The sequence below is a fragment of the Lontra canadensis genome, unplaced genomic scaffold (assembly GCF_010015895.1).
Source record: "Lontra canadensis isolate GAN:19392208 unplaced genomic scaffold, GSC_riverotter_1.0 scaffold58, whole genome shotgun sequence".
Classification (NCBI taxonomy): Eukaryota; Metazoa; Chordata; class Mammalia; order Carnivora; family Mustelidae; genus Lontra; species Lontra canadensis.
The window spans coordinates 7,032,941-7,057,746 of NW_022631052.1; the positions used below are offsets into that span (position 1 = coordinate 7,032,941).

The window sequence follows — 24,806 nt, forward strand, 5'->3', positions numbered from 1 at the left end:
CTTCCGTGTGCCGGCACTCCGGCCCCAGGCCACGCACAGCCCCGCACGGCCCCGCACGGCCCCGCACAGCCGAGTTAGCCGAAGCTGGCTTGTGGCGGCACGTGGCAGGGTCCGCTTCGTACCCAGGTCGCTGTCAGGCCCCCCCCGTCTGGGGCCACATCCCGGGCGAAGACCGTTTTTGCTGAGCCCCCTCCCTCCCCCAGCCTGGCCTGCTCTCGCCTCAGCCAGCTTCCCTCAGGCTGGACCCCGGCATCCCACGGTTGCTTCTTGCCAGCTGCGAGACCTTGCCCGAGTGACTTCACGTCCAGTGGGAACGGCGACAGGCCCCGCCCGGCGGGGCCGTGGGGTAACCCAGGTCGAGCCTCTGCTGCTAGGCCTGGGGTGCAGGCTGCAGCCCCACACACAGGCACTGGGACGTACCTTCCAAGTCTCTGTCATCGTCCCCATCCCCACGGCCGGCGGCCATCGTGTCCCTGCCGCACCCGTCCGGTCTAGGGAGGTACTGGGCTAGCAGAGGCCTGGCTCTGCTCACGTCTCGGGGGCCTTCCTTCCCCAGGCCCACACCATGTACCAGGTGGGGCTGATGGAGACGGACCAGCACATCGAGTTCTTCTGGGGGGCCCTGGAGATGTTCGCCCAGGAGGAGCTGTGCAAGTTCATCAAGTTCGCCTGCAACCAGGAGCGCATCCCGTTCACCTGCCCCTGCAAAGACGGGGGCCCTGACACGGCCCATGTGCCCCCGTACCCCATGAAGATCGCCCCCCCAGATGGCACAGCAGGTACCACCCGCCCCTCACCGTGTTCCAAGTCGGGACGCACAGGCCCTTTCCTCAGCTGGGAGCTGGGGCTGCTGGGCACTGCGGGAGGGAGGGAGGGAGAGCAACGGACAGCTAGACCCGGTTGTAAACGAGGGAGTGGGGCGGTGTCCTGTGCCTCCCAAACTTTGCCTCAGCCAAGAGTCCATAGAGGCCCAAGGTTGATGTAAGTTAAAAATCCAGGAATGTTTTAATTTTCCAAATTTTAAATGTAGAAAAATAAAACCCTCTGCTGGGCAAACGAACGGCTCTAGCCAGCTTCCCTCACAGGTCAGCACTTCGGTGCCGGTGCTATACATGAGTTGGGTCTGCGGTTTTCTCCTCCAGAACCTTCTTTTGCCCCACACCTACCCCCTCCTCCTGATGGGCCTTGGGGTTGGCTTAGAGCTGCCCAAAGAAGCAAAGCTGGAAGCAGAGAGGCCGATGGGGCTCCCTGGAACCGTAGCGCAGCCTCCTCACACTGGCCTGGTGGGGTTTCTTTCTCAGGTTCCCCAGACTCTCGCTACATCCGAGTGGAGACCTGCATGTTCATGATCAAACTTCCCCAGTACTCCTCTCTGGAAATCATGCTGGAGAAACTTCGTTGTGCCATTCACTACCGTGAAGACCCCCTGAGTGGCTGAGGGGAGGGAGCCCCAGAGTGAGTCCGTCACCGAGCACCGCTCCGCCGGCTTGGGAAGCCTGCCACCGAGGGCACGTCCCTCCAGGCCCTGCGTGAGGAGTTGGCGACATTTTGCTTTTCTGAACTTTTGTCCACATTCCAGGGCTTCCTGGAAGACTTAACCTTTTGTATTTGTATGTTTCGTGATGGGTTGGTTCTTTTACTACCTGTTTGTGGTATGTTTGTAGGATAGTTTAGTTCCCGGGCAGCCCGTGTCTCATTTGATCTCCTTGGACATTGTCTTTCATGGCCACCGGATTCTGATGCCGTAAGGCCCCAGTTAGTTCCACATCATGGAACCACCCAGCAGGAAGCTGGTGGTGAGATCCCAAGGCCACACAGAGCATCCCGTACTCTCCGCAGAGCATCTTCACAAACAGGTCTGGGGCCTTGCCCCTCTTGCCTTGAGCTGGAGTTGATCCTGGATGCAGCTCCCACAGGCCTCCTTCCATCTTGAAATGGCTGGGCCAGTTACCCAAATGTGGGAGACACACACGGAGCGTTCTGTGTTAATCTTCCGGCTTTGGAACCTTGTTCGTGGTCTGGGTTTTTCTGAGGAAAAGCCCCCTACTGGTTCCTCCATCCCTTCCCACCCAGATGAGCCTCCGCGCTCTCTCCTCTGGGCCCCTAGTCTGACAGTTTTCCACTGAGTGTTCTCCGAAGACCAAAGGGTCCATCCCTGACCTTAGTTCACAGCCAGGGGTGTCAGAGCTCCAGGCGTTGAGGAGGACACCCAGAGGAGGAGGAACAGTGCTCGAGTGGGGGCCTTTTTCTGAGATCGAACAGGAAAGCACATGACTCAAGCCTAACCCCCTTTTGTACTCAGAAACAGCCCTTCCGCACCGCAGTGCTGGACTGGGCCACACACCCGTTTTGAAAAGAGCTGACTGACTGAGGTGCTCTGCTCCATTCAGGGTCTACTTCAGTGACTAAGACCTTCCAAGGACCACTGTGGGCTCCTCCTGCCCCCCCTTGCCACCCCATGTGAGTGTGTGTGCCTGGGCTGAGCCGCTCCAGGCTCACCCACTGCCCCAGTGCATTTGTGCCCCACACCGGTCTTCGTCCGATGGTACTTTGTTCAAGAGCAGCGTATGCCATCTTGTTGGACACTGTCCTTTTGGGCCTTGCCAGTTCTCATGGAATTGCATCCCTGTATTTATTGTATAATATTGTGAATACTGAAAGTTCTGAGTGCGTGCGGACTAGAAGGCTTTGGAGTGTGAGTGCTGGGGGGAGAGAGCGGAGTTTCTCCTTTCTCTGCTGTGGCCCTGGTCTGTCGGAAGGATGTATGGATTTTAGAGTTAGAGCCATTAGCATCCATCATCTCCTCCCTCTTATTCTTAGGAAATGCATTAAGGACCATTATAGCAATGATTCCCCCAACCTAAGGAGAAGCTAAAACCGGATTAATCGTTCCGGCTGCATCGGTTACATTTGATGCCGGAGCAGTCCTGCCTGGAGGTAAGCGCCCTCAAGCAGTTTTCCCTGCTTGAAAGGAAGAGGGTTGGCCGCTGCCTCCTGGCGGCGAGAGCCCCGTTGACTGGGGGTCACACCAGGATGTAGTCCTGACAAGGATCCTCTTACTTCTGCTAACGAAAGAGCCTCTGGAGTATTAGAATTCTTCCTCTCTGTATTTTTACATTCTTGGTCCCTTCCAATCCTTCCTATCCCTTGAATGGACTCAGAATTGTCAGCTACCTCCCCAAGGGGGGTTTGGGAAGCTGCTGTTGGCCCATCACTTGATACGATGACAGCTGTGAGTAAGATGTCTGCTGCTAACACGACTGCTTCTCCCAGAGAGCACATTGAGAGGTCCAGACCGATTCAAACCTTGGCCCTAAAAAACCGTGTGCTGTAAAGTTACTTGATGTATATTTATTATAATTATTTATGGTTGCATTTAACAAAGTTTTCATTCAATTTGATGCTATTTACACCACTGCTGTGTAAAGGAAGCTCACTACAGGAAAAAAAAAGTCGCACCAATAAATAACCTTCATCTAATTTTGATTTACCTGAAGAGTTGTGTGATCATCTACTCACTGAAAAGACTCAAAGGCCGACAGGCTCGGATGGCTCTGATACCTAAGTGCTGTCCATTCGTTAGGAATTTGGTCTCTGCGCTTGACGGGCTTCTTCGTCATGCTTATCCACTACCTTTTCCCATTCAACTCCTTGAGGCTGGTTTTCAGATAGAAAGCATGATAGAAGGAATGGAAATCCAAGGTCAAAGCTAAACCAGCCTGTGCATGTTCTGCCCCTACTCATAGTGGAGCTTGTCTATACTCTCATGCCAGTGTAAGAATTTTCCTCAAGGAGATCATTGCACTGGAAGAGTCTAGGCCACTCTTAGACCACATATCCTCCCCTGGAGCCAGCAGGGGATTTAGAACTGTACAAAAGGGAAGTGCAGAGAAAAAGACCTAGTGTTGCTTTCCTAAGATCAATGGTTCTGCCCTCTTCTAGCACAGTTCCCCCTTGCTACCCCGCAAGGGAACCCTGTGGTCTGCATTCAGGAGAATCCAACCAGTCTCCCTGACCTGCTTATCACGTCCTCCTGCTCCACGGAAGTCCTCGCAGACACACTTAATTCTTCTTCTGACCCTGTCTTTCTTATCCTTAATAAATGCTTTTAGTGGAAGTATCCCATCTATGTCTTCATTACAAGAAGAGCAAAAGTCCTCTTGGTGAGGAGCAAGCAACTTTCCTCCTCCTGTCTGTTGCCTCAGGGCGCTAGAAACAGCAAGAGCAACCACTCACGGCGAGGAGAAGACTTCTGTTGGGCGTGAGAAGCTGGGGAGTGAGGGGCCTCAGCTAAACATCCCTCCCTGAGCACAGCAACGATTCTCCTGCTCTCCAGAATGGCTGAGGACATCTTTTTAAAGAGTTGCTTCTTAAAAAACAAGTGTATTCAAAATTACACTAGCCAATAATAGACAACATTCATCCTCATTAGTCATCAGAGAGATGCATATTAAAATCATGACAAAGTCTATACAGCTACCACCAAACCCCCATGGTTGGGGGAGGATGTGGAACCAACCACACACTGATGTGGGGAACGTTAAGCTACAACTACTTTGGAAAACGGGTACTCTCCACTGCACATCCCCTAAGACCAGCAATCCCACGCCTCGTGTAAATCCAACGGAATACATACGCCTCAGCAAAAGCCGTGTATAAGAATGCTCCCAGCAATGGTAACAGTGCTAGCCACAGGGCACACGATGGAATGCTCTAGAAGGAGGACAGCAAACTACTGCTACATGCAAGCACGTGGAGGAGCCGAACACTGTGATCAGAAGAAATCAAGCATAAAAAAGTACTTACTGGTATGAGTTCATTTAAATAATACTAAAAATAGCGAAAAATAATTGACTATCTTAACATAAAATATCAAAATAGTAGTGGTCTTGGGTCCCAGAGGATAGGGACTGGTAGTAGGAGGGGTGTTCTGGGCTCTTGGTGATGTTTTTGGTGTGGGAAGTGGTGACAGATACGTGTTCACAATGGGCTGTACACCACCATGTACTTTTCTGAAGGGATGGTCTCCTGGATGGATAGTTTCTGAAAAATACAAGTACTGAGTCTGGCTGGCTCAGAGTATACAACTCTTGATCTCAGGGTCAAGTTTAAGTCCCATGTTAGGCATGGTGCCTACTTATTAAAAAAATCCCCTCCGAATACAAGTACACCAAAATGAGGACATGAAGAAATAAAAGCACACATTCCATCTTCATGAAACTTAAATCTATCATTTTAATCCACAATTTCTGAAAGGACAACTATTAGAAGAATAAACGACTTCAGAGCACTTATGTGTACCTCCCTCTAAAAAATAAACATTATAAAGGGAAGAAGGAATTAGATGCCTCATGTGCCAGGAGAAAAACAAGGATTCAAAATTCATGTAAGAAGCAGAAGGTCAAGCGCCGCACCTGGAGAAAGCTAGAAGCCCTATTCAGGAGAAAGCACCCCAGCAGCTGAGCCTCCAGCCCCACCTTCGGTTTACACAGCAGGCTGGGAGACCTACAGATTCTGAAAGCTGGGGCTTTCCAGTGAACATGCCAGCCTACTGCCCTACAGTGAACACGAAGAGTTAAGCCTCTCGTTTTTAGTGCCCCAGTCTTAAATATAAACAGCCCAGAAACAGATTTGAGGAAAAGTCTGTAATATACCAAAACAAAAAGTACAGAGTAGAATGAGGTATCTAAAAAACAACCATGGCACAAAGTACAAGAAGGAGCACTGGCTCAGTTGGAGGGTGTGACTCCTGATCGTGGGGTTGTGAGTTTGAACCCAACACTGAGTGCAGATATTACTTTAAAAAGTACTGCATCGGAGCACCTGGGTGGCTCAGTGGGTTAAGCCTCTGCCTTCAGCTTAGGTCATGATCTCAGGATCCTGAGATCGAGTCCCGCATCGGGCTCCCTGCTCAGCAGGGAGCCTTCTTCCCCCTCTCCCTCTGCTGCTCCCCCCACTTGTGCTCTCTCTCCTTTCACTCTCTGTCAAATAAATAAATTCTTTAAAAAAAAATAAAAAATAAAAAGTACTGCATCCATTGAGTAAGGGAGGAAAGGGCTGTGGGAAAGGCTAAGAGGCTACCAGAAATACACTTAATATAAGGATGAAAGGATGGCGGCACCAGGGTGCCTCAGTCAATTAAGTGTCTGCCTTCGGCTCTGGTCATAATCTCGGGCCTGGGATTGAGCCATGAGCCCTGCATCGGGGTGGGAGGGCGGTGTCTCTGCTCAGTGGGGAGCCTGCTTCCCCCCCCCCTCTGCCTGCCTCTCTCCCTACTTGCAATCTGTCAAATAAAATCTTAAAAAAAAAAGAATAAAATTGAGGAACTTTCCCATAAAGTTGGGCAAAAAGATTAAGAAAAAAGGGATCAGTCTAAGAGTGCCAATATCCAACTACCATTGGAATTCTACAGAGAGAGAACAGAGAAATCACCAGATACCCAAAAAATAAAACTGAAAAACAGGAGGTCACAAGTTTCCAAAATGCTCATTAAGTGTCCAGCTCTTTGACTGGAAAAAGAATCCACACCAACATACACATGGGGAAGTTCAAATATACCAGAGATAAACATCCTTAAAAGCTTCAAGGGTAAAAAATTATATGCAAATCAGAATGGCATCAGGCTTTAAAACAATCTAGAAAGCTCATGCTTTCAGAACACCTCTAACCATGATAGAGGAACAGAAACCAGACTTACCTTCCCCATCTCAACAACTAAAATAAAAAACCTGACATGTGGGGCGCCTGGGTGGCTCAGTCATTAAGCCTCTGCCTTTGGCTCAGGTCGTGATCCCAGGGTCTTAGGATCCAGCCCTGTATTGGGCTCCCTGCTCACAGCAAGAGGCCTGCTTCTCCCCATCCCACTGACTATCAAATAAATGAAGGAAAAAAACAAACAAACATGACATGGAGCACCTGGGTGGCTCAATCAGTTAAGCATCTGCCCTTGGCTTAGGTCATGATATCAGGATCCTAGGATCAAGACCTGCATCAGGCCCCCTGCTCAGTGGGAAGTCTGCTTATCCCTCTCGTGTGCTCTCTTGTTCTCTCGCTCAAATAAAATCTTTTAAAAAAGCAAAAAAACAAAAACAGAAAACCCTGACCTGTATGGTTCTCAAAACATCAGGCACTGAAGGACAGAGCTCTAAGAGAAGAGAAATATGGTAGGTGCTGCCATGGCCTCAGCATATGGTGTGGATAGTTTTCAGATAGCAGCAAAAGGAGGGGAAACCCAAGGTGGAACCCTACAGTCTCCCACGGTTAAGATAACCAAAGCATCCAAGGAAACCAAGGCACCTAGTTTATGGGGCAGAGTAGAGATGGAGAGTTGTACAGAGAGAACTCTGTATGTAGATCTGTTGAGAGTCCTCAAGGATTTAGCAGAGTACTGATAAGCTCCTGCATATGAGGAAACTGCCAGAGGCTGGGAAGAGAAACAGCCAGAAGGATTAGAACTGGCAAAGAACAGGAGATAGCTCCTGTTCCCACTAGCCAATATAGAAAACTTTATCATTTATGGAACACTGATTTTTGCCTTAGTAGTGCAGTAAAATTAATTCCTAATTTTGGAATTTGGAAAAACTAATTCCTATTCAGGTCCCACCTAATAAAGCTTAAAAGTTTGACACAGGGTCGCCTGGGTGGCTCAGCTGGTTAAGCGGCTGCCTTCGGCTCAGGTCATGATCCCAGCATCCTGGGATCGAGTCCCACATCGGGCTCCTTGCTCGGCAGGGAGCCTGCTTCTCCCTCTGCTTCTGCCCACCTCTTGGCCTACTTGTGATCTCTCTCTCTCTCTCTGACAAATAAATAAAATCTTAAAAAAAAAAAAAAAAGTTTGACACAGAAGGATCAAGCTGTTCTGAAGTGACCAAGTATTAAAAACAGCTTGCAAATATAGGAATACAAAAATAGCACATAAGAGGGTAAAATTCAGAATGCCTGGCATCCAATCAAAAACCACTGGACATACAAAGAAGCAACAAAATAGGACCCAGAAAAATCAACTGAAACTAACCTAGAAATTACACAAATGACAGAATTAGTAGACAAGAGCATTAAAACAGTTATTACTGCACAGTACAGTTACAAAGCTAGGTAAGGGGAAAAAAATACTGAACATGTTCGGTAGAGACATGGAAAATATAAACAACCCAAACTAAACTTCCAGAGATAAAAACTACAATGTCTGAGATGAAAACCGGATAGATTAGCAGTGGATTAGACTGCAGAAGATTTCGGTGACCACGGGGCATACAAAGGATCCATCTGACAACAAAAGAATCCAAAAAAGTGAAAAAAACATCAATAAGACATGGCACTTCATTTGGCCTAACATCGGAGTGGCAATAATCCCCCAAAGGGAAGGCCAATGAGGGGGAGAATCTTAAGAAATAATGGCTGAAAAAAAAAAAAAAAGAAAGAATGGCTGAAATATTATCCAAATTTACCTGAAAACTCCAAAGCTGCAGGAAGCTTAATGAACCTAACGCACAAGAAACAGAGTGGTGGGGACAGTCGCAGAACAATGTGAATGTACTTCATGCTACAAAACCATACAAAGGTACATCACAGAGTGCCTAAAATCAGTGATATTTTCTATTTTCTATCTTAAAAACAGCTCCCCCCAAAATAATAATGTACAGAAGAACAAAGATAAAAATGGTAGATTTCTCACTGGAACCAGTGCAGGCAAAATGACAGTAGCACAACATATTTAAAGTACTGGGGCAGGGTGGGGGAGAGGTATCAAGCAAGAATTCTATACCTGGCAAAAGTATCTTTCAAAGAGTGAAGAGGCAAATCAGATTAGTGATTAGAGAGTGAGTGCTTAATGGGTACGGAGCTTCCTTTCAAGATTAAAAATTCTTGAACAAGAGAGTGGTGATGGCTGCACAACATTGTGAATGGATTTAGTGACACCTAATTGTCTATTTCAGAATAATTAAAATGTTAAATTCTGTGTTAGATGTATTTTACCACAATTTTTTTTAAAGGTTAAGGACAAATAAAGACCTTTTCAGACACAGAAAAACTGAAGTAACTCAAAACATGCTAAGCAAACATGCTAACCTAATACTACAACAGAGTCCTTGAAGCAGAAGGAAAATGATACCACAAGGAAATCTGGGTCTACAAAAAGAGTACCAAAATAGTAATTACATGGGAAAATATAAAAGACACTTTTTCTTATTTAAATGTCTTATAAGGTAACTGTTAAAACAACAATGTATTGGGGATATTTGATGAATAAAATGTATGACCTCAGCACAAAAGCTAGGAAGAAAGAAATGAAATATGCTATTGTAATACTGATGGTGAAGTGGTACAGTATTACTTGAAGTCAGAGTAAGATAAATTAGATGTGTATATACTATAAACCTTAGAACTACTGTTAATAAACAGTTTCAACCAATAAGCCAACAAAGGAGATAAAACAATCATAAGTATTAAAGCAGAAAAAGAAGAAAAGCACACAGAACATGATACAAAGAAATAGCAAAAAGATATATTTAAGCCCAACCATATCTGGGTGCCTGGCTGGCTCAGTCAGTAGATCACATGACTCAATCTCAGGGTGGTGACCTCAAGCCCCAAATTGGGCATGGAGCCTGCTTAAAAAAAAAAAAAAAAAAAAAAAAAGTGATCCCAAACCCAACCATATCAATAATCACATTAAGTGTAAATGGTCTACATGCCCCCAATTAAAAGACAAATTGTCAGATTGGCCCCAAAACAAAACCCCAACTATACATCACTCCTGAAAAACCCACTTTAAATATGTAAATATAAGTAGGATAAAAGTAAAAGGATAGAAAGAGATGTAGTATGCTAAAAATAAGAAAGCTGAGGGGGGCACCTGGGTGGCTCAGTTGGTTAAGTGTCTGTCTTCAGCTTAGGTCATGGTCCGGGGATCCGGGGAGCCAGGGATCCGGGGGTCCGGGGGTCCGGGATTCAAGCCCACATCAGCCTCCACGCTCTGAAGGAAGCCTGCTTCTCCCTCTCCCTCTGCCTGCTGCTCCCCCTTCTTGTGCTCTCTTTGCCCAGTAAAGAAATAAATTTTTTTAAAAAATAAGATTTCAAATTTTTAAATTTTAAAAAGCTGAGGAATGTTAATATTAATATTGCTATGTTAATACCAAAGTATATTTCAGAGCAAATATAAAGAATACAGAAGGTCATTTCATAATAATAAAAGAACCAAAAAAGAACCTAATTGTATATCTCATAACAAGGCTTCAAAATAATGAAGCAATTATAGAATCATAAGGAAAAACAACCTTCAATTACAATAAGGATTTCAAACAAACCCCTCCCCCCAATAATTTAAGTGAACAAGTAAACAGAACATCAGTAAGCACATAAAGGCTTGAACAACACTACCATCCAATTTGACCTATCTGCCATTTTTTTTTTAATTTTATTTATTTGACAGAGATCACAAGTAGGCAGAGAGGCAGGCAGAGAGAGAGAGAGGAAGAAGCAGACTTCCTGCTGAGCAGAAAGCCCAATGCGGGGCTCAATCCCAGGACCGTGAGATCATGACCTGAGCCAGAGGCAGAGGCCTTAACCCACAGAGCCACCCAGGTGCCCCCTATCTGCCAATTTTTAAAAAATATTTTATTGGGATGCCTGGGACCTCAGTTGTTAACCACCTGCATTTGGCTCAGGTCATGATTCCAGGGTCCTGGGATCGAGCCCCACCATCAGACTCCCTGCTAGGTGGCAAGCATGCTTCTCCCTCTCCCACCACCGTCTCCCCTCCTGCATCGCTTGTGTTCCCTCTTTCACTGTGTCTCTGTCAAATAAATAAAAATTTTAAAAAAGATTTATTTTTAGAGGTACCTGGGTGGCTCAGTTGGTTAAAAATCTGCCTTTAGCTCAGGTCAGGATTCCCGGGTCCTGGGATCGAGCCCCACATCAGGCACCCTGCTCAGTGGGGAGTCTGCTTCTCCCTCTCCCCACTGCTCCTACTCTCTCTCTCTCTCAAAATCTTTTAAAAGATTTATTAACTTTTAGAAAGAGCAAACAAGCATGACCTGGGCTAGGGGGAGAGGGAGAGCATCTTAAGCAGACTCCTCACTGATCATGGAGCCCAATGTGGGGATTGATCTCACAACCCTGAGATCATGACCTGAGCCGAAATAAGAGTCAGACGCTTAACTGACTGAGCCACCCTGGCACCCCTATCTGCCATTTATGTAACACTCCATCCAAGCAAAATAGAATGCATAACCTTTTCAAGTACATACAGAATATTTATGGCCTGGAGAATATTCTAAGGCTAAAAAAATTCTCAATAAATTTGAAGAGATTCAAGTCATAGAAATTATGTTCTCTGACCACAAGAAAATTAAATTCGTAATTATAACAATTCTGGGGGCACCTGGGTGGCCCAGTTGGTTAAGCAACTGACTCTTGATCTCAGCTCAGATCAGAAAAAAAAATGTTTTTTTCCCAGCTCAGATCATGATCTCAGGGTTGTGAGTTCAAGCCCTGCATTGGGCTCCAAACTGGGTGTAGTGCCTACTTAGAAAAAAAAAATGTGGGGGGCACCTGGCTGGCTCAGTCATAAGAGCATAGGATTCCTGAACTCGGAGTCATGAGTTCGAGCCCCATTAGTTAAATAGACTTTAGAAAAAATAAATCTGGAAAATACCCAGTTATCAGAAACTAATTACATACTAATAGCCCATGAGACAAAGAAGAAATCAAAGTATTTTGAGTTGAATGAAAATACAAAACACCAAAATTCCAGAGATGCAGGTAAAGCAGTTCTTAGGGAAATTTATAGCACTAAACACTTGTATGAGAAAAGAAGTCTCAAATGAGTGATCTCAGCTGTGACCTTAAATTAGAACAAGAAAAAAAGCTCAAAGTAAGAAGAAGGCGGCAAATTAATATCAAAATGGAAGGGGGGAAAAGGATCAGAATGCAAACCAATGAAATGGAAGCTGAACAACAGTGAAGGAAATCAATGGGACCAAAGTTGATTTTTTGAGATCAATAAAACCGATAAATCTCTAACCTTTGGTTGCCATGCTATAGTTCATAATCTAGCTGCCTGTTTTTGTAAATAAAGTTTCACTGGAAGTCTCACCCATGGGTATTAACCATGGCTGCCTTCACTCTCTAACAGCAGTTGCAATACAGACTGTAAAGGCCTGCAAAGCCTTGAGTATGTACTAGCTGGCCTTTAAGAAAGAAGTTTGAAACAAGATGGGACCGGGGAGGGAGACAAACCGTAAGAGACTCTTAATCTCAGGAAACAAATAGGGAATAGGGTGGTTGGGTTATGGACACTGTTGGGGGAGGGGGGCATTATGCTATGGTAAGTGATATGAATTGTGTAAGACTGATGATTCACAGACCTATACCCCTGAAGCAAATAATACATATGTGAATAAATAAATAGAAAAAGTTTGGGGATCATTGCTCTAGCCGAACATATTAGGAAAAGAGAAAAGAAATTACCAGCATCAGGAATGACAGAGGTGAAATCACTACAGATTTTACAGATATTTTTAAAATAAGGTAATATTATGAACACCTTTATGCCAATAAATTATTAAAATGGACAAATTCTTTGAAAGACAACACCAAAGCTCACTCAAGAAAAACAGAAAACCTGAGTAGCTCTGTTAAAACTGATAAAGGGTATCATACGTGGGGCACCTGGGTGGCTCAATTAAACATCTGCCTTCAGCTCAGGTTGTGATCCCAGGGTCCTGGAATCAAGCCCCATGTCAGGCTCCCTGCTCAGCGACTCTGCTTATCCCTCTGCCCCTCTCCCCACTGCTCATGCTTGCTCTAATAAAATCTTTAAAAAAAAAAAAAAAAGTGGGGGCTGGGTAATCATACTTATTTATGGTTGAGTTTTGGTAGTTTGTTTTCAAGAAATTGATCTATTTCTCCTAGTCCCTTTTAAGGGCTCCTCTGATTAGGTCAGGCCCATTCAGAATAATCTTACTAACTCAGTCAACTGATTTGAGACTTTATACCCCCAAAATCTCTTCATGGTTTTGTCAAATACTTAAAAAAAAAGTCATATTCACAGTCCTGCCCACACACAAAGGGAAGGAAATACATATACATCATGTACACATATATTACCTGTATGCCATGAACACCACGAGTCAGGAATCTTCATGGCCAACTTAAAATTCTGCCAATCACAAATAAGGAAAAAAATTATTCACTGAAGGGGCACCTGGGTGGCTCAACCAGTTAAGTGTCCAACTCTTGGTTTCATTTGGCTCAGGTGATGATCTCAGGGTTGTGAGATCAAGCCCTAACATCAGGATCCGCACTGGGTGTGCAGCCTGCTTAGGATTCTCACTCTCCTCTATCCCTCCCCCGACTCTCCCTCTCCAAAAAAGCTAAAAATAAAATTTTATCCACTGCAACGTTATTTTTAATCATAAAATATTGGAAACAACCTAAACATACATAGGAGAATGGATGAATAAACCACAGTACATTCACACAATGAAGTGAATTTTTTTAAAATTTTATTTATTTGACACAAAAGTGAGCACAAGCAAGGGGAGTGGCAGGCAGAGAAAGAGGGAGAAGTGGGCTCCCAGCTGAGCAGGGAGCCCGACGTGTGTCTCCATCCCAGGACCCTGGGACCATGCCCCAAGCCAAAGGCAGGCTTCAGACTGAGCCACCAAGGCACCCCCGATGGAGTGATTTTTAAAATGAGGTATAACTGACATATATACAGCGAGAGTTACCTTGAGAATATGCTATTAAGTGAAAAAAGCAAAGTTCAAGAATATTTGTAATATGCTACCTCTAGTGTAAGAGAAAAGAGGAAATAAAATACACATATTTGGTTCTTTTGACAAAAACAAGTTTAGAGGGCGATAAAAGAATAAAACAGAAACTAACAAGATTGGTTGCCTACAAACAGTAGGTGGAAACAGGGGAAAGGCTGGAGATGTTGAATGGGAGTAGAAGGTATAAGGGCTAGTATGATTTCTGAGTAAACCTTTTATAGTTTAATGTTGGAACCATACTAATACTTTACATACTGTAAAATACAATAAACAAACCTGGGGGGAAAGGATCCCTAAGACGGAATATAAACAAAAACAAATCAAGGCAAGTGTATTTCAAATGAATAGTGTAACACAAAGCATCAAAGAATGGGAGTAAAGAAAGAACCTAAAATTTTGAACACATTTTCACTATATACCCTCATAATAAAGTCAAAAAGAGCGACAAAAATATTTAGCTTGTTAGTAGATTAAATTTTCTGTGGTGGTAAGATTCAGCAATACCAATAACTACTTTCTTGGTCTTTGAGGACTGAGCAGTAAGTAAATATATTGAGAATAACAGGAGCCAGATTTCTCATTGCTGGAGAAGGCAAAGGACAGAATCAGCCCTGTGGTGATGGACTGAAACTGGACATATTGTTATGAACTCATAATACAGTTATAAAATCAAGTATATGCAGGTCTATAACACACATAATACATATATATATAAATATACATACACATATTTTGAAGCTGTCTGCTGAGAGGACACAGAAGCAATAACCCCCACCCCCACAGTAACATCTTGTACATGCCAAGCACCCAGATGATGGTTCCTAACTACTGTTCTGCCCCAAAAGAATCCAGGGTTTCTGGGGAAAAAATTTCTAGCCCTGAGGCAGGGAAAATACAAGAGGAACCTGGAATATCTTGTGTCAACAAGTAAGGATGTATTCGAGAAATAGTTGGCCGTGCCTAAATGAAGACACATGAACCCCTGGCCAAATCTGGCCATCAAAATAATTATATTTGATCATCAGAATAAATGATAAAGATGAATAAAAAACTGAATAAAATAGCCTGTTTTTATATATGAATGAATGGGGGAGAAAGAACAGTTCTCCCTTATAGAATACCAACTAAAATGTTGAAGGAATGATGGAGTTAGAAAATCATCATTTCAATAGTAATAATTCAGGTAAAGAATCATCATGGATGCTAAAACTAATCAGTGGAGGTTTGATAAGGAACAGTAGTCTCAAAATACCTCCGTCAAAAATAGTAGAAAAGGAAAAACTAACTTTACAGTGGTGAAACCTGCCAGACAGTCTTCTTTACCACGTGATCAAAAATTATCACTGATGAGACAAATTGACAGCACATGGCGACGCATCTTAGGATGCATAGAGGAGACCGTGTAATTTCTGGTATTCCCACAAAAACAGCATAACCTGAATCGTTAAACAAACAAAAACAGATAAACCCAAATATAAAGAGGTTCTACAAAACAACTGGCCTATAATCCTGAAAAATTTAACATCTTTGAGAACAATTTGAGGAATTATCCCAGATTAGAGGCTAAAAAACATGATAAGTATATGCAACACGTGCTCTTGCACCAGAGAAAAGTGTTTTTTGTCACTGTTGGGTCTTGGTAAGATAGAATAAGGTTTGTAAAGGAAAATAAATAGTTTTGTATCAATGTTAACCTCCTGATGATTGCACTACAATTAAGTTAAAAGAACATCCTCATTCTTAGGAAACACACACTTGAAGCAGTTGTGATTAAGGGGTGCCTGGTCTGCAACTCCCTCTCAAATAATCTGAGTTCAGGCAAAAAAAAAAAAATTACAGACACATTGCTAAAGCAAATATAATTAATAGTTAATAAGAGCAATGCTGTCCAATGCCATGATTTGGAAATATGGCAGCGAACACCAGAAGAAATAGCTTTTAAAAAAAGAAAAAAAAAAAGGCAATCAACTTTCAGGAGAGAATCTCAAAAGATGGAAAGAGAACAAGAAATTATTTCTTAAGTCTTTTAACTATACTTATTTTAGGGGCATACAATACTTTTTTTTTTTTTTTTTTTAAATTTGAGAAAGAGCACAAGTGGGGAGGAGGGTCAGAGAAAGAGGGAGAAGCAGACTCTGCTGGGCAGAGAGCCCAATGTGGGGCTCAATTCCAGGACCCTGGGATCGTGACCTGAGCCAAAGGCAGACACTTAACAGATTGAGCCACCCAGGCGAGTGACATAAAATACTTTTAAAAATATTTCAAAGGCACCTAGATGGCTCAATCAGTTGAGCAACTGACTCTTGGTTTTGGCTCAAGTCATGATCTCAGGGTTATGAGACTGAGCCCCAAGTCAGGCTCCATGCTCAGCAGGGGTCTGCTTGTGGTTCTCTCTCCCTCTGCCCCTCCCCTAGTATGTGTAGGAAATAAAGAAAAGAAAGAAAATCTTCAGTTTCAAAAAGGGTACCCATTAAGAAACATTCAGGAACTATAGATTACTTAAAGAAAGTAAAACAAACCAAAAAAATTACTATTTTACTGAACATCTAATCCAACCAAAGGGAAGGAAAACAAGTTTATCTCCATCCCCAAACACTAAAATTATGGGTGACAAGCCCCAAAGCCCTCTCTGCCCCAGAGGATCCTTCCTCACACCGCTAAGTCCCAGGGGGATTTTCAGTCATGCTAGGAGTGGCCCAAGTCTCTCAGTCTTTTGGGATTCTTTCACCAAAGACAAGAAGGTATTTCTGAGCTGACTGCTAATTTTTATTCAGGTAAAGTTTTGACATAAAGCATACCAAGAAACCCTATACTTATATATTCTTTTCTCCGGTCTTACTTTTTTTTCTCCTTGTGGCCCAGACCTGGATGGGAGTCCTGGCTCTGCCATGAATTACCTGCATAGCCTTCTGCAAATCGCTCCTTTCCACTGATGAAATGAGGCGATTCTTCCCTCTTTTCCCACTGCCACAAGGTTGTCAGGAGAATAACAAATGAGCTCAAAATAACCTAAAGTCCAGTACTAAGGGGGAATGAATAATTCTGCTAAGGCTCAACCACTCTCAGGACCAAGGCTTTTAAAATATCTGCCTTTCTCTGCTCAGTTGGAGGCAGCCCCACCTCCACCCCAAATCCCCACCAGAGCTCCAACAACTATCCATTTCCTCAAAATCCAATAGAAAACTGTATCTTGAATGTCTGGCACTAAAAAGAAGCTCGTGCTGCAACTACCAGGGTTTCAGGGAGAATGGGGGGGGGGAAGCCTAGTCCTGCTCACCTTCCCCCATACTTCGGGGACAATTCCAACTCCAGCCCACTCTGTCTTCTCTAAAGTCTCCAACGAGTGCAAAGGAGAAGGAACCACAAGATTCAGCTGAACTCCAAGTACAAACTTTATTTCTGTTACAAGTATGTTAATAGTAGTAGTAGTAGTAGTAGTAGTAGTAGTAGTAGTGAAATAAAAAGAGGGGATGGGGGCTCTGATACTTGGTTTTCAGAGCAAGCCATGAACTTAGGCCTCAGTCCTGATCCAAGCAGAGCCCAGCATGGCTCTGGTAGCAACAGGGAGCCCCCAGCCTTCTCCATCAGAAGACAGTAAAGACAAAGGAGCCATGCTCCCCACCAGAAACAGAAGGCAGTTACACCAAATGCCAAAGAAGCAGATTAAAACAAAGCCTCTAGTGCACTCACCTCTAGCTCAAATAATCTCCAAAGCCTTGTTCCTAACATATATTGCAACTGGCCTGAACACTTTACCAGAGTGCCTCCAAACACACCAGAGGCCCAAATTCTAGAGTGGGGAGGGACAGTACACAGGAAAGGGTACCTAAAAGTTCCCAAATTGAGGCCCCAACAGAGAAGAGAATGGTGAGTACCAGGTTTCCAGAACCCTCTCTCTCCTCTTCCCACCAGGACTACACAGCACCAAGAAGCAGTGGCAATAGTATGTCAAAAGATGGAGCCCTGGTGGGCTGAGAGGCTATAACTCGTATTCCTGCACAGCCAAAAGGCAGTAGCTAAAGGTGAAACATTTCTCAACAGCCTCCCTGTTAACCCTCCCCCAAACCCTCAAACTCCCACAGCACAATCTCAAAAGACACAAAATGGCCAAAACCTAGAAAAAGTTAAAATCTGTAAAATCTCCCCTGCCCACAGAGCCCAAGAGGTGGGGCCTGAACGGTGGCAAGTGCTGCTGTGCAGAGAAGATGGAACCACTGTGCAGGTTCTCTGAGACACCATTACTCTTCTTCCTCTTCCTCCTCTGCATCCCCAGCTCCTTGTTGCTTGGGGGATTTTGCCTGTTGAACAAGAGAACACAATCGAAGTAGAAAGGAGGAAGTGAAAAAGGAGTCGTCCTCCTTTAGAGCCCTAGAAATGTCAAACTTCTACGGAAACCTCATCCATTGCCTGACGCCCACCTCTTCTGACTCCAAGAACCATACCAGTCCCACCCATTTGGGAGTCCTCACTGAGCATCACTGACTGGATCCCCAATTACCTTTGCAGTTCTGTTTCGGTAGTTAGCAGCTGAGGAGGTGACCCGCGAGTTCCTGCCACCTTCACTCCTACCACTGAAAGAGAAGGATTGGAAACTAGTTTCTCAGATTATCGCTGAAGGGAAGTCAGAAACTCAGAACAGAAACCACTGGAACCAGACAAAAGCAACTTACTGCCAGTAGACAAAACGAATGAATAATGAAAAATCCACAGAAAGCAAAAGAATGCTTTGGAATCAGGTCACAATACACACAAAGTCCATTTTCCCACTATGTTCTACTGAGCTACTCCCAAGCTCCACTCCTGGGCTGCTGCTTCTTACCTTACTCCGTATCTCCCTGAAGGCCCACGAGAGAAGCTGGGTACAAGGTTTTCTGGGTAGAGATTTCGCACGGGGTGAATCACGGGAACATGTCCGCTGGCCACAGCCGCATTATGGCTGTTGCGATTGCGTGCCCGGCCATCCTGGCTGTCTAAGTTGTTGAGCTTCAGTATTCGAGGAGGGCTAGGCTGGCACCCAGGTCTGGGGCCTGATGTGGATGTTGACAGTCGGTTACAAGTTGCTGTCATATTGTTAATGGGTCTGTTGGGGGGAAGAGAGTAGGTGGGCCCTTTAGCTGTTTCCTGCTTGATATCATCCATGTAACCAGAAGACAAGTCTCCTGAGAAGAGAAAAAACCACTAGCTTTAGAGAAAAATCTGCTCTTGCTATTAGTGCTGGATCCGGGGCAGAAATAATAAGATTCAGGGTAAAAGACTGCCTTACTGTTGAAACCCACATCTCCAGGACAAGGTTGGGAACACCTTGTCCAAATTTATTACCTGAGTCCTCAAATATAGTCTCCTAAGTATTGAACAACGATGTGCCAGCAAATCTCGAAAAATAATTTCTAATTGGCTCTGTAGTGGTTAGGTTTCAAAAACAGCTTACCTGCCTATTCGTGAGGCTTCTAAATAATATTACTAATAAATCTGAGTACCCTAAACATAGTTCAACTAGAAGCAGGGACCCAGGGCAGACATAGTAAGGTCTGAAAATTACCTCCAAATTACGCACTGACTACACAGACAAGAGACCTGCAGCTGAATAAGCACTGATAAGCATGTCTCATGGCTGTCCCCAAAGCCATTACCCTATAATACACTCCAGACATCTTAGTCTAACATGGGACCACAAGTAGCCTCAAAAGTGTCCCCAATGAGATCCTACTGTGCTTGGTAATTCAGAATTCAGGTAACCCCCAAGTTAGAGTAGCAGATGAGAAGTGGTAAGCAGGCCTGAGCCAGCAGCAGACCTGTGGCCTTGGCTCAGCCCTGGCTAATACCCTGGTGTCTGACACGCCTCTTGGGCAGCTCTGGTGAGGTCTCTGGAGGCTGGAAATCCTGTCTAGGAATCCCCTCTGTCACATGGTTGTTTGCTGTGGCTGGGCGTTGGTCACACTGGTCCTAACAAGAAAAACGAGAATTAGTTCCTTAGGATTGAGTTATTCCTATGAATAACTATGCAAGGGAGCAGCTAGAGGAAAGGAAAGAACAGCAGGCTGGGTAAACAGACCTTATGGGGAGAGGGAGGAGACGGACATGACTTTGATGACCACTGTTAGGAAGGGCCTGGGACTAAGAGGAAACACATATGGAATGGCACAGTCATTCCCGTTAGTGCCTAAGCCACTGAAAGAAGCACTCTGACTGTGCCAGGAAGAAGGAAGGGCTGGTTAAGAACCCAGAAAAGGATGTCAATACTTTAATAACAGCATTTGCATGGTTGCTAATTTCACAGTCTACCCTCAGAGATAATAAGCAGTTACTTGTCTACTGCTTGATCCAAAAGCAGAATTCTGACAGAAATGAAATGTGTGATGTTCTAGCAAGAAGTATATGGGATCAACTACAGAAAAGACCCTGAACATACCCTCAGTATTAGCTCCTCATAACAAACAAGACTAGGCAGAAAATTTATTTTTTTACCAACAGTTTGGAATCCTAGACTGCAAAGCTAAAAAAGAACTTCAGACCGTCTAATCTAACTCCTTCATTTACGGATATCCCCAGTGAGGGGACAGGACCTATCTGAAAAGGTAAAGCCAGAACCAGACTTCTAGGTATCCTGGAATGCAGGACTCAAATGCCACCAGAACAGGAAGAACCTGCCTGGTCAAAAATAAAATGTTTGTCAGTGACCTCAGGGAAACTCATCAAAATCCTTTTGGCATGCAGTGTCTGGGTGGCTCAGTCAGTTAAGAGTCTAACTTTTGGTTTTGGCTCAGGTCATGATCTCAGGGTTGTGAGATCGAGCCCTAATTCAGGCTCCACGTGGAGGGTGGAGCCTGCTTAAGATTCTCTTTCTGCTCCTCCTCCCCTCCCCTCCCACACATGCTCTCCCGCCCTCTAAAATGATAAAAATAAAAAAAAAAAAACAAGTCCCTTTGCCAGGTCCTGGATGCCTGCTTAAATGGAGTCCTGGCTGCTTGGTCCTCAGCTAATGACATTATGGTTCACAGAGGTAGAGAAAGCCTAAAATCCTGAAGCAGTATACACCTCAGTCCACAAAACAGGGCATGACTAGTAGCCAGGTCAGGTATGCATGAAACTTAAAAGCTAAAGAAGCATTCTCAGTTCTGAAAGCCTGTTCAGAGGGTCTGCATGGAATGAAGCCGACTGGTCCTCTGCGGACTCTTACCTGGTGATGGAAAAGCACCTCCTCCTCCAGCTGTACCCCACAGAATTCACATGGGATGATGATGCTATCCTCCACAGGGGGTGAATTGCTCAGGCCCATCAAAGAGTCTAACTGGTTACTTGCAGCCTGCTGCAAAAACTTTTGGAAGATGACATCAGGGTCCTCCACCCCTTTGGGGGAAGTGCTGCCCACACTAAGTGGAGGTAAGGCACAGGAAGGATTACAGCTTGTCTGTCTCAAAAAAAAGAGGCAGGCGTTAAGGAAAACACTACATTCCCAAACACTGTCTAAAAGTCACAAATGTTAATAATCCTTAATGGGGAGAGAGACTATAAAGGGTTAGGGCAAACAGAACACTTTACTTTTATTTTAAACACTGTTTAAAATTTTTTTCCTGTGTTCGTGTGATTATGATTTCTTTTTTTAAGGATTTTATTTTTAAGTAATCTCACCCAACATAGGGATGGAACTTAGAACCCTGAGATCAAGAGTCACATGCTCTACCAACTAAGCCAGACAGGAGCCCCTGTGATTATTCTTCTTAAATTGAGAAGATTCAAATTCTTCCCATAGCCATTAAGTAAAAGGAGGCTGTTATCCCTATTAATAGGTTTTCTTATGCTGTTCCAATACCAAAAAAGTAGATATATTCAAATACTATATTATTCTACTTAGGGGGGAATGTATGTTCCACCCAGAGCACAGGGATTATTTAATAGTTATGGAAATGCCACACGAGGCCAAACCAAACCAGAGAGCAACAGAGTTGAGGGGGGAAAGTGGTTCCCTCCACCAGGTAATCCTCAAACACGAAGGCTATTCTCTTATCATTCCTAAATGCCTCAAGAACTTTCATTCAAAAAGCATAGGACACCTTTCATATACTATGTACTGAGAGATTCAGTAGCTAGGAAAACAGAACCTTCTCAAGCAACTCAGCCTGGTGGTGCAGACCAATAGGGGATCAGGAGACCACACCATGGGGTGATAGGCTAAAAGAAGTGGGCACAGGACTTTTGAGAAGGACACAAGTGGGACCTCTGACCTTGTCTTCAGAAGATCCCTTAGGATGGTTTCCTGAAAGTCATGTCAGAACCAAGTCTACAAGTAAGGGTCTGTGTTGTAGGGTGTTAAGGAAGCAGGGGTGGATGGCCACACATCTTGTAGGCAGAAAAAGTAAACTGCAAAAAAGATCCTTAACCCTTCCAGGGAACTGCAAGGACTTCAGTACATCCCCGATAAATCAAAATGGGGCATGAGATGACACCAGAATAAGCTGGTCGGTGGGGATGTACACTAGTCACCATAGTATGGGGAGAGCAAGGGGGCCTGCTGGAACGAACATTAACTTTTTTACAAGATGGAACAAGGCTGAGTTCTCATACCCTTAGGTCACACCATGGTAAGAAACACAGTTGCTACCTCCTGCCACAGGTGTATTAAAATAGTGGCTCAAAAACTCACGTGGCCTACAGCACCAACTAGTGCCTGCACACATTCCTCACATAGTTAAACACACCTGATGGTCAATCAGCAGTTCCTCTGGGTAGAGCTCCTCACAAAATTCACAAGGCAACATGGTCTGGTCAGCTGCACCTAGGTATCAGGCCATACAGTCAGACTCAATGAACAAAAACAAACTTGATTTAATCTTTTATCCCACTTGTAAGGTTTTATATAAAAGTCAGACTTCCTTTGACTTTTCTTAGATGTAACAACTTGTGGGACTGCAAAAAGAAGCCTTCTAAGAGAAACTCTAAGGAAAACTTCCAGTATGAAAAGAAATTTACATGTCACCATTTCCTGAGCAAAGTAAAGTAGTAGCTTAACTGCTACCCTAATTAAGGAAGAATGTAAATGTGTACTAACCCCAGGCACTAATCTAAAAACTTCTGTACATTATTTCCATCCTCAGAGAAAACTTATTAAGAGAACCTCCATTACCCTCATTTTATAGATCAAGAAGTTGAGGCTCACTTATGACTGGTAGACAGATATCCTTAAAAACTCTCCCAGTACAAAATACCAAGAAAGACACAAAACAAAAGTAATATATGAGAGCAAATAAATTAAGAGTAGTTTTAAATCCAGGATTCCCCAAAGAGCCGCCTCAGTAAGACCGTTAAACAACTGGAGGGTAAACAACGAGAGGAGTTAAGAAAACTCGCCTACCTAGGTCTTCACTCTGGGTAGGAGGAAAAAGTCGTTACTGTGGAAGAGTAGCTAGAGTTTGACCTTTACACGGGTTTGAGTCTAGAACTTACATTTTTATATAAGTTCTAATTTTTTATATAAATTCATGTTTATAATTTTTAAAAGTCCAAGCCAACCAAAAATTCAATTTAAAATTATCCCAGGGGCACCTGGGTGGTGCAGTACAGTCTGTTTGGTGTCCGACTCTTGGTTTCAGCTCAGGTCGTACACAATCTGAGGGTTGCGAATGATCTCAGGGTCATGAAATGGAGCCTATATCAGGCTCAGTACTCAGCACAGTGTCTGCTTAAGATTCTTTCCTCTCTGCCCCCTCTGCCATATCCCTACCTGCCCCCACCAACCGGCTCACTTAAATAAATCTTTTAAAAACTAAGAAAATAAAATTATCCCAGTCAGGAGTGTCCCTACATACCTACCAGAAGCATATATATATATATATATATATATATATGTGTATATATACTCTAAGGAACACATCAGAAGTTTAATGTTAAAACACACACAGAGTGGGCAGTAGGATTTGGGTGTCCGACTCTTGGTTTTGGCTCAAGTCATGATCTCTTAGGTCATGAGATCAAGACCTGCAATTAGGCTCTCAGCTCAGCAAAGAGCTTGGGAGTCAGTCTCTCTCCCCACCCCTTTCAGCCCCTCCCCGCCACTTACATGCTCTCTAAAATAAATGTTAAAAAAAATATATTAAAAACAGGGGCACCTGAGTGGTTTAGTCGGATAAGCATCTGCCTTCAGCTCAGGTCATGATCTCAGGGTCGTAGAATCGAGCCCTATATCAGGCTCCTTGCTCAGCGGGGAGTCTGCTTCTCCCTCTTCCTCTCCCCCTCTTCCCTCCTTGTGCTCACAGGCACCTTCCCTCTCAAATAATAAAATCTTTTAGAAAAAAGTTGGAAACAAAACAATAAAAACCCACATAAGCAGGAAGCAGCAAGCCGCCATAACAGCAGAAACCAAACAGCAAAAAAGATTTTAGATATATTTCCATACACTACAGAAAAATAAGTATATCTAAAATCTTTAAAGACATGTTTAAAAAGGAATTGGAATAGGACTACCCCAGATTTAAAAAAAAAAAAAAAAAAGCCTTTTGTAAGAGCAGGTCATGATCCCAAGGTCCTGGGATCGAGTCCCACATTGGGCTCCTTGCTCAGCAGGGAGCCTGCTTCTCCCTCTGCCTGCTGCTCCCCCTGCTTGTGCATGCTCTCTGACAAATAAATAAAACCTTAAAAAAAAAAAAAAAAGATATGAGAGAAGAGAGTGCACGTAAGCACATGAGCAGGGGCAGAGGGAGAGACTCTTCAGGCAGACTTCCTCCTGAGCATGGAGCCCACACAGGGCTCAATTTCATGACCCATGAGATCGTGACCTGAGCCAAAACCAACAGTCGGTCCCTCAACCAACTCAGCTACCCAGGCGCTCCTATAAAGGATTATTTAAGGGGTGCCCGGGTAGCTCAGCTGGTTAAAGCATCTGCCTTCAGCTCAGGTCATGATCTCAGGGTCTTGGGATCAAGCCCCAAATCGGGCTTCCTGCTCATCGAGGAGTCCACTTCTCCCCTCTGCCCTCCCCCTACTCATGTTTTCTCTCTTTCAAATAAATAAATAAAATCTTGGGAAAAAAAAAAA

The 24,806-nt window shown here is 44.1% G+C and overlaps 2 protein-coding genes across 11 annotated transcripts in view; one reads left to right on the top strand and one right to left on the bottom strand.

Moving 5' to 3' along the window:
• HECTD4 (HECT domain E3 ubiquitin protein ligase 4) overlaps window positions 1-2,197 on the top strand; it is a 186,823-nt gene extending 184,626 nt beyond the window's left edge. For all 9 annotated transcript variants that reach the window (XM_032876243.1, XM_032876244.1, XM_032876248.1 and 6 more), the window contains 2 exons: window positions 557-779; window positions 1,302-2,197. In XM_032876243.1, the coding sequence (XP_032732134.1) occupies window positions 557-779; window positions 1,302-1,438 (360 nt within the window). In that variant the 3' untranslated portion in view covers window positions 1,439-2,197. The remainder of the gene's footprint in view (window positions 1-556; window positions 780-1,301) is intronic.
• Window positions 2,198-17,152: 14,955 nt separating this feature from the next.
• Window positions 17,153-24,806, bottom strand: part of TRAFD1 (TRAF-type zinc finger domain containing 1) — a 29,449-nt gene continuing 21,795 nt past the window's right edge. For both annotated transcript variants that reach the window (XM_032876253.1, XM_032876252.1), the window contains 6 exons: window positions 22,475-22,551; window positions 20,956-21,186; window positions 19,601-19,721; window positions 18,598-18,937; window positions 18,277-18,349; window positions 17,153-18,076 (listed from right to left, as the gene is read on the bottom strand). In XM_032876253.1, the coding sequence (XP_032732144.1) occupies window positions 18,017-18,076; window positions 18,277-18,349; window positions 18,598-18,937; window positions 19,601-19,721; window positions 20,956-21,186; window positions 22,475-22,551 (902 nt within the window). In that variant the 3' untranslated portion in view covers window positions 17,153-18,016. The remainder of the gene's footprint in view (window positions 18,077-18,276; window positions 18,350-18,597; window positions 18,938-19,600; window positions 19,722-20,955; window positions 21,187-22,474; window positions 22,552-24,806) is intronic.